Below are 9,930 nucleotides of genomic sequence, written 5' to 3'. Positions count from 1 at the left end.
GGGCTAAAATTGGGGGGGGGGGGGGGGGGGAAGAAAAAAAAAGGTTTTTTTGTACTTGGATCAATATTTTCCATATGCAATGCTTCTCACAAGAAAGGATGCCAAGATTTTGCCAGAGTTGTAAGCAAGCAAGAGCAGCAGATGGTAGCTGGAATTTTTCCAGATTTAAAAATGAAACACTTTCTACCCTGAAACAGAAACTGCATTAGATTCTGTTGCCTTTGCCACTAGATTGCATTGGTTCAGATATGTTTACAGCAAGCCCTAGGCTTTAAACTAAAGCATCTTTACTTTTTTTCCTCTTTTTTTTTTTTTAAATGGGTATAATTTAAAATCTTCTATCTACTACTACATTAGTAGTAACTTTATTTTTTCAGTAAATGGGAATTTCTCAAATGCTTTGAAGTTTGACTTAACAAAATTACTTACCAAGCTGCTGACATACAACAGTTTGTGTCTTAGTTTCGTCCTTCCTATCCAGAATTGATCCCACTGTTCCCTGCACATTAAATAAAAAAAACCCAAAACATTATTTCAACATGAAAAATTTCAGACAGTAGTGGATTTTTGACATTGAATTATGCTGCTAAATAAAATCTTTAAACACAAGAGAAGTATTACAGGAGAAGCTCCCAGCTTTCTATTAGCTGAAGAAATTTCTCACCTTTGCAGCTTTAGGGATCTGGTCCACGTACTGAGGTTTAATGATAGCTTTCAGGTCATCTTCCAGGATTTTGGTAAAATAATTTTGTAATTCAGATCCTCGGAAATAAGTCAAAATTTCTTGCCAGTCAGGTGGATCCTGTGACAAAATTAAAGCCTGTGTTTACTTACACCATTCTAAAAACATCACCAAAAATATCTAATTTTAAAATTCCAATCAATACAGCAAATAGAATATGCTTGCAAGATTTAAAAAAAGCCTGGATAAAAGCTAGTTACCAAACTTATGTTGCCTCTGCAAAGTTTTTAAAAAAAAAAAAATTATAAAATTGCAAAATGGAAGGCAGAAGTTTAGATTTTTTTTTTTCCAGGTGCACTATCACTAGCCCTTTCCAGAAAAAGCATTTTAAATTTGCACCTAGGATATCCAAAACTGTCCTCAGACAGTTAAGAAGCAATGAGTGAAACTACTTCATGGGGAAAATTATAGTATGGATTAGTGCAACTGCACTTATTAGCTATCTGATCCAGCCAATCCAAAGGAAAAGGAACTTGCACAAAAGATGCAATAAAATTTGGTCATTTTCTCCACTTCTAGCAACATTTCCAAGAAAACAGAAGACGACAAAGGAAAAATGACAAAAAAAAGAAGGAACTGTTCAGAGCAATCACCCAGGAAATGTCCCAACTTGTACAGTTTTGTTTTACACAGCATACTACTCTGAATGGTGCTGAGTTAATTATTTTGATGGTAAACAGTACGGAAACAGAGTGACAAAGCCATATTTCCAAACCAAGCAAATACACAGAGGAAATGCTTCGTAAGTTTTAGAGCAGAAGCAACATGGAAGATTCAATTCATACCACGTGTTTCTGTGGTCATAATGATTTGGCTCTTCACAGGAAAGTCTGATTTTGGAAGCATGGTAATTCAATTAAGTACACATTCAGAAAGTCAAAAGTTTTGCTATTTCTGCAATACTACCACCTGAAACAAGAAGTCCACAAAACAATATAAACGAAACTTGAAAGTGAATGGGAAACGTAGCTGGGAAATGATTATTTCTTTGCAGTTTTAAGTGGCAGCCATGACACGAACAATTTATTAAAACATTACTCTTTCAGGTAAAGAAACTGATGAAGAAAGTTTGAACACACTTGTTCCTACAAGTCCTTCCTGAAGGACAAAAGTAAGCATCAGAATTCAAGTGTCACCGCGTGATTTGAAGATGAGAAGGTGATAAATGAAATACTGTCCGATAAGAAGAGTCACAATAGTTATTATCTATGTATTATCTAATAATGTTCACTCTTTGGAGTACTGCTAGGTAAACAAACCCCTGTATATTATTTTGCTTGCTGGCTGCACAGTTTGACTTAGTGTAAATACATAGGAAAATGGATTGTGATCTCCCATGAAGACCAGCAGATTACAAGTTGTTCTATGTCTGGTTCTCAAAAAATGCTATAAAAATTTCTAAGTACCTAGCAATATAAAGAAACTAAGGATTTTCAGGACTCAGTATTAAAGTGTAAATTGTTGTTGAAGATATTTCCCACTGTACAATAACAACATATTAAGAGATCATCTTCAAAAGAATCAAAGATAAAAAAGCCTAAGAGATCACAAGGATACGTGGTAAGCGCTCATAGACACTAGAGCTGTTCAGACAAAAACAATATTGAACTGAGAAGAAACTCCCAAACTTGAGCTACCTAAATCCCTTGATGGGGAACAGGTAAATTGTGCCAGAAAAAGAGCTGAGATTTTAAAAGACTAGTATAAAAAAACCAAAACACCCAAAACCTTAAGCGTGACTTAAAGACAGAAACCTGATACTTATCTTTAGTGAGTTACAATTATAATTAGTATCCTTCTCTTTCTTGAAAGATATACAGAATTTGCAAAAAAGCCTTTGTTAACGACATCCTTCTACTACTGTTTCTGTGTGGAGTAGGTCACTGGCTGTTAATAAGGAAAGTGCCAATGCCCTTGCAAATTCTATTACGTTCACAGACACGAAAATTCAGCAAAAAAAAGAATATAACGACAGCTATCTATAATGCCAACTCTATTTTATTGTTGATACATACATCATATTTTCCAAGATTTGGCTTCTGTTTTCCTGCTAAAATTTTCAAGGCAGTTGATTTTCCAATACCATTGGTTCCAACCAATCCCAGTACTTCACCTGGACGAGGGATAGGCAACCTGTACACAACATCGATAACTCTGGATTACATTAATGCCATTAGACACCAGCATCTGGTGGTAAAGTAAATGTTACAACCTGTGTTCAGACTTTCTGATTATTTCAGCCTACTTTGTTAACTTGCCAATATATAATTCAAGTTAAATCAATAGTCCTTAAAATTAGAAGATCCTAAGGAAGATTTAAGAGCAGTCTGTTCTTTAAACAGAAGGTCTGTACAATGAGAACTATAATTTTATTTCATTATAATATGTTTTCATAAGAAAAAAGTAATTAACATTCAAAAAGGAAGCTACTGAGGTAATAACCAAGAACACCTTGATGTGCACTATGTTTAGACTATCAAAAACTTGGAACTTTTTTTTTTTTTAACATTGATTTGAAAAATAAAATACCTGTGAAGTTTGAAGGCATTGGCACAATATCTATGCGTTGTTTCTTTCTCCAGGTTGCTAGGTAAGTTAACAATTGACAAGGCTCCAAAAGGACATTTCTGTAATTGAAATTAAATTTATAGATTACTAGTGCATACAAACAATTTAACAAACTGCTATGTTCTGTACTGCACCCAGCTGTGCATTTAAGTACTTTTTAAAAGAACTTTTACCAAATTACTTCACTTTCATTTACATAGTCAACTTCAACAAGAAGTTCTATACCACATTTTTTAAATTAAATAATTAGCAATTTAGACCGTCCATCTACAATAGAAATAAGGCACACTGCGTGTATTCTCTAGCTCTTTTACAAAAACATCTTTCTACTGCTAGGTGTTCATAGCCACAAACAAACAAAATCAAACAAAATCAAAGCCACAAACAAAAAGTTACAACCCACACCCTCCAACCCAACCAGTTCAGTAAACTGACATAGTACTTCACTTTCTATAAACAATAACAGTTAGCAAGGTCTAATTATTCAGGGAAACAAAATTGCCTTTTGAAGTTACAGTATGCATTACTAAATATAATAGCATAATAAGGGAATTTCATCACTTTAAATAAAGCAGCCTAACTTTTACCTTGATGCAAATACCACAACCAATACAAAGCGTTTCTGAGATCCATGCTATTTTGCTCTGTGATGTGACTTCTATGCAAAGTTTTCCTGGTGAAAAAGAATAAGATTAACTCAAGAAAGTTTCTGATGAATCAGAATTCTTGCCAGTACTACTAAATTCCACAGGGGAACATGTAACTGATTAACATTCACTGAAGCTTCAGATCATCCAAAGACCTGAAAAGTGGCATTATTACTATGAATTGTTTATGCTTTCAAGTGATACTTCTAAAGGCTTTAGGAAAGAAAGCATGAATGATAAAACAAAAAACTAGCAATTATAAAAAACTAGTTCCTTCTCATAGGACGTTATTTAAAACTTCTCCAATTGCTTAAATACTTTGTTAAACTACATCTCTTACCCATTCGAACCACAGGACAACTCTTCTTGCATTCTTGACGGCATTTCTTTGGCTTACACTTGTCATGGTTGACAATAGCAATTCTTGTTAATTTGTCTGCCATAATGCACAATTCAGGGTTAAACACGTACAGCAATTATGAGGAGGAATGGTGGGAGTCTTCCAGACCTTAAGAAAAAAAAATCCGAAAGATAATATAATTACTGACAGCACAGAGAAGAACATACGTATCTGAAGTTATTATTAGCAGAGTTCAGAGATGAAAAAAGCAAAATGATTTAATCTTTTTCCTTTTAAGCAAGATGGCAAACAGGGCAGTCTCAGATACAAGTAGTAAGGGTACTGATGTGTAAATAACTGCACGAATCTTTAACACCAGCTTTCCGTTCCATTACTATTTCTCCACTGTAAAATAAAAACTGGGATTATATCTGGGAATGTATTTGTTTCCAAGAAAAGCATGTTGTAGTAAGAACAGAAGAACTTATACTGCTGCAAATTTCAGTTCCACAAGCTGCTTTGTGTAAAGTAACCTTGTTCATGCTACAGTGTCTGGTAAAGTCAAATCATGACTACAACTATTACTCCAAGAATCCGGCTATAATACTCCTTTTGAAAACTGTATGTATTAAATGATTAAAATAGTATAAAATTTAAACCAGTTTTCAAGGCGAAAATTTGTAGCTGCATATAAAAAAGTAATCCAGGCAATGTGAACAGACATACGTGATGATGTTTGATTCTTCTATCTTCAGTTTCACTAGTATTGGAATAACTACACTTACATTCTGCATTTCCTAATATGGCATCAATGTCTATAATACATTCCAATAAAAATAAACAAGATTCTTTAAAAATTACTTTATTTTTAGAAGAAAAAGCTCTTGGAGTACTAGACAATTAAATAGTCTTGAAATCACAAATCAAGGCACTCGAAGAAGTGAAATTACTACTTGTGTTCCTCTACATAACTGTCTCTTCCCTTGCTTAGATATTTGTAATGCACATTGACAAGCACTGGATTGTACTGGGAATTTATGTCAACAACTGTAGCAGAAGGGAGGGAAGAACAAAGAATTTTAAATTTAAGTCTTGAAAGATAAAAAAAGGTGGAATGTATTTTTAAGTGCTTTTATATTTCCTTTGCCATATTCACACATAGTACTGAGAACAATGGTAATAATGACTTTATCTTCCTATGAGCAACACACACGTAAGGACAGCTCCCTCTATTTGCTCCTACTCCAGAACAAAGACAACTGAATTATGAGGCTCTTGGAAGTTTACAAGATATTACAGATGACAAATAGATTTTTTTTTTTTTTTAGGTCTAAAGAAAGACCATAAAAAAGTACAAAGCACTTCCAGTTCAACACCACTAAATAAAGTGATGGCTGCCCTACAGATCATGCCAATTCAAAATCATTTCAATTCAATACAATACTTATCAGTAGTTCAAAGATGTAGCTGGGACGGAGTCTTGAAATACTTCAGGTTTCCACACCGTCTGCACATGCACTTCCTTCCAAGAAAAGGATTCCAACATTTCTTATTAAAGAAAGTATTTTCTGTTGGATGCCCAGTTCATCTTTGCTCCACTAAAGTATCCTGCAGTGGTTTAGAGACTGTTTATTACATACGGCTATTATATGAAGAAAGGTCTTGGCTTTCAATCTCCTGAGAGAAGCAGGAATAAAATAGGTGTATGGCACATTTATCACGTTATACTCCATCCCTCCCTAAACCCACCTGTGAACTTTAGTTGGAAGGAATCCTACTGACACTACTGTAACACAGAAGAAAGGAAGAGACTGGCATCTAACAGGGAACAAAGGTCAGAAATGAAGATGCTATTGTATCTTTAAAGCCATTATTACACAGTTATGAATACTCTAAGTGGTTCCTTTTAAAAGTGGTAGTCTTATTTCTCTTTTCAATTTCCAAAGTATTTTTAAATTCATGTCTAAAGACATTCTTCATCAGATATAAATGAACGTAATTATTAGTCATGCTTCCAACCTTATTGCGGCAGTTTCTGCTTTTAATATTTCAATTTTTTTTCTTTAATCTTTTAACATTTCCTAAGCCAAAAAGTCCTAATAACTTAGTTGGATGTTTTCAATAAATGATTGAATATTTTAAAAAAATTTAAGAAGTGATTTTACAGTTCTGTATCGGCAGACCAGATGGACAAAGTATGGCTGAACATTGCAATTACATCTATAGATCAGGCCAACAGACATGGAATCATGGGTTTGCAATTCTCATGTTAATACATTTTTCTTACATAAGAAAATAAGAAACTGAAAGTCTTATTCTTAAAAACTACCAGGATGTTTGAGTCAGGGTAATAATGTTCTAGGAGACAAATACTGGATATTTGTCAGTGCTTGAAATAAAGATACATTCTTTGGGAACATGTCCCAGTGCTTTTCACGGAAGTCCTGTAGTTTGCAGTGCACAGAGTATTTGGGGGTGAATCACTCACTCTCTCTTTGGCTTCCCAAGGGAAGTGCCTAATCTGGGTCAGCCATTTCTCCAACAACGCCTGTGTGACCGAGTACCCTGAGCAGACAGACCACACTGCCTATCTTCTGGGCAAGGTTCTCCCTGCTAGTGATCGTAGCTCTAACTAGCATGTAAACTATTTATTTGGGTTACAAAAGCACGCTCTAGAAGACAAAGCTGCCATACTTCAGGAGCTTGCCCCCCCTGTCCAACCTCCCAAACCTCTGGTCGAGGTTACTGCCTGAGCAGTACAGATAGCAGACCAAACTCTCCCCTCAGCTATCCAACCTTCCAGTCTGGTGTTCCGCTTAAAGTGGGAGTGTGGGGTGGGGTTTGCTCTAAAAGACTGAGTCAAATATGGCTTGAAACAGTTATTGCCACCTACCTCAGCAAGCTTTCCGCCCAGTCTTGGTGGGATAATCAGGCTAAAGTTAACACTACTACCCACTGCTGAATCAGACTGTGGTTGGTAAGTAATAAAACAGGCTAAGATTGTTTTTTTCTTTTAACTTACTTATACGGGGAAAGTGCCTGTCTGTGGTAAAGAGCTTTGAAGGGGCCACAGAAGTAAGCACACCAAGCATTTATACACTACTTGGTGGGGGGGAATAGAACTAATGAACTGGCATGGAGACATACACTCACTCATGCCTCCCTGCTCCCATCTACATGATAGAAGTGTCAGTTTATGCAAAACCCTGCAGTGGTCTTAAACCATTTTCAGTAAAAAATATTAGTGACTTCTGTCACTTTTGCAGTATCTCCAGGACTGTCCTGATGTCTATGATGATAATTGTCCACAAGAGAAAATACTAATTTCTACTTAGAACTGACAGTCTAGAGCAAATTAAACAACACTGTCCAAAACCAGACTGAACTCAAGTTACGTATTTTATATGCCATTACTTTGGTGGCATTTAACTTAACATACGAAATAGGATCACCTGATTTCAAGGTGCAGACAGCAGAATTCTCAGTACACTGAACACAGGTCAGCAACACATACAATATGCATACACTACAATACAGCATACCAGTAATTGTTAAGTATAGTCAGCAGTTTAAGGGCAGGAGAAACTGGTATTCAGAAGCATTTAAGTTCATGTCTGTATTTCTGCTTTCCAAACCAAGAAGAAGAGAACAAAAACAAAGTGCAAAAATATTATTTTGCTACTAACTACAGATCAAAGCATTATTTTCAATTAGGGAATTCTAAAAGTTCTGAAGACTTTAACAGTATCATTTATTGAAGCCAAAAGCTGTCCATTAAGTCCAATTATGACACTTAATACAAACACTAAAACATGTCCAAAAATAAGACACAAAACATGTTATCACAAGCATTTTAAGTCAGTGTTCTTAGGCTCTCTGACACAGCTGCTGCTATCTTTGACACTCCAGAAGAAATTAAGAAAAAAAAGCATGTAAGCAACCCTTGCTACTGGTCACAAAAGGTAACAGCTATGTACAGTCTGTAGAACAAATGTAATGTACTTGCATTAAGAAATACCAATATTTCTTTCTTTCACAGGCATTAGAGTTATATTAGAATTTACTAAGTCAAATCAATTGTGACCAAGAAGGATTTGTAATTGCATTGAATTATTCAGACTTAAACAAAGAAACATAAAAAAAAGTAAATGAAGACTGAAACATAACCAGAGACAATTCAACTAAATGATGTGAAGGCGAAATGTGTGTTCAGAATTGAGCCACACTTCAGTTACTTTGCAGAAAAGCAGTTAACATTTTCTACATTACATTGCATCAGACCTCAAAGATAAATATTGTGGAAAGAAGTGAAAATGAGTAGCGTTTGCACTTTCCTCTGAAAATAATTAACCTCAAGAATTACCTCTCAATCCACTGCTAATGGACTACGTACAGTCACTCCATAACAAGAACAAGAAAGTTAAGAACTAGAATACCCAAAGAAAATTTAAATGAAAGACAAAGAACAGATTTGCAAATTGCATATGGGAGACCACTACATTTATAAGTGTCAAAGCAGATGTAACAGTAAATGCTACAAGTACAAACGAGATCTACTAAGTATTAAGAACTAGTCTATGCTTAAGATTTTGACATTTTAGAAACTGAGACAACATACAAGAAGAAGTTTAAACAAGCCCCAAACCTCCCTACAGTACTTAACTCATTATATTACTCATAAGGCATGACATGAATATGAAAATAAATACAATGTTAACATGAAAAGCATATGGTCAAATATACTGACGCAGCATAACGAGTGGGTGTGTTTAGCTGGTGCTGAACAGTATTAATTATCACTCAATCTTTAATATTTCCTTTTAACATGAAGTAAAATGCACGGGAATAAGCCCATAAATTAGCAATCTACCACATGAAAATTACAGAAGTATTTCACGACCACTTGGTTTAGGACTAGAGTTTAAGAAACTGTAGCAGAGCAGCTTAAATTAGAACTTGAAAACTCTCACAGGAACTTGCAGGTGAAGCAACAATGTTCATTCCAGAGAGGAAACAGTACCACAGTCCTAGAGAAAAGCCCTGCTGAGTTTTTGTTTAGTTTTTATACGTATCTTGTAAAAAACCAACCTTATCCTATGGCCTTCTCAAATCTGCAAGAAGTCTTGATCTCCTCACCACACAAGCATGCACGTGGATATTAACTTTCCCCCCAAATAAGGCAAAACATGGCAAAACATGGCATTTTCCTCCAGCAGAGGAAGTCCCCTGCTTTCACAGGAGTAAAATACCGGGTTTCCCTTCCCCGGTCCCCACAACACGAGGAGCCCGCGCAGGTTCTCCACACCAAAGCGGTTCCTGCGGCTGAACGCAGCCGCAGAAGGAAACGTTTTCCTTACACCCCGCTGCTGCTGCACGGCACAGAACGGCTAACCAAAAAAAAAAAAAAAGGCAAAGCACTGGAAGATGACGTGCAACTGGCCAGAGACGACGAACTGCATGTGTGGGCAGTGCCAGCCTGGGAAGGGACGGCCTCCCACCCACCCCACACGGGCCCATCTTTCTGACCGGGCCATGCCCACGCCGGGAGCGAGTCCCCGACTCGAGGGAGCGTGCGGCCCGGCTCCATTCGAGCCGGGGACGACGACGACAACGACTTCAGGGCGGCTCGGCGC

At 36.3% G+C, this 9,930-nt stretch overlaps 1 protein-coding gene across 3 annotated transcripts in view; it reads right to left on the bottom strand.

Annotated features, from left to right (window-relative positions):
* The window catches only part of ABCE1 (ATP-binding cassette, sub-family E (OABP), member 1), a 20,210-nt gene that overhangs the window by 10,062 nt on the left and 218 nt on the right, over window positions 1-9,930 (bottom strand). Inside the window, exons 1-7 of one of the 3 annotated variants that reach the window (XM_010575965.1) lie at window positions 9,386-9,695; window positions 4,298-5,905; window positions 3,898-3,983; window positions 3,272-3,369; window positions 2,758-2,875; window positions 665-802; window positions 430-499 (exon numbers count right to left, since the gene is read on the bottom strand). In XM_010575965.1, the coding sequence (XP_010574267.1) occupies window positions 430-499; window positions 665-802; window positions 2,758-2,875; window positions 3,272-3,369; window positions 3,898-3,983; window positions 4,298-4,400 (613 nt within the window). In that variant the 5' untranslated portion in view covers window positions 4,401-5,905; window positions 9,386-9,695. Of the gene's footprint in view, window positions 1-429; window positions 500-664; window positions 803-2,757; window positions 2,876-3,271; window positions 3,370-3,897; window positions 3,984-4,297; window positions 9,696-9,930 lie in introns of those variants that run through there. The other 2 variants (XM_010575956.1, XM_010575947.1) reach the window with 2 other exon arrangements.

Source organism: Haliaeetus leucocephalus, unplaced genomic scaffold (genome assembly GCF_000737465.1).
Source record: "Haliaeetus leucocephalus isolate CR32 unplaced genomic scaffold, Haliaeetus_leucocephalus-4.0 Scaffold21, whole genome shotgun sequence".
NCBI lineage: Eukaryota > Metazoa > Chordata > Aves > Accipitriformes > Accipitridae > Haliaeetus > Haliaeetus leucocephalus.
The sequence above is the reverse complement of the archived record's forward strand: the minus strand, read 5'-3'. Positions and strand labels throughout refer to the sequence as shown.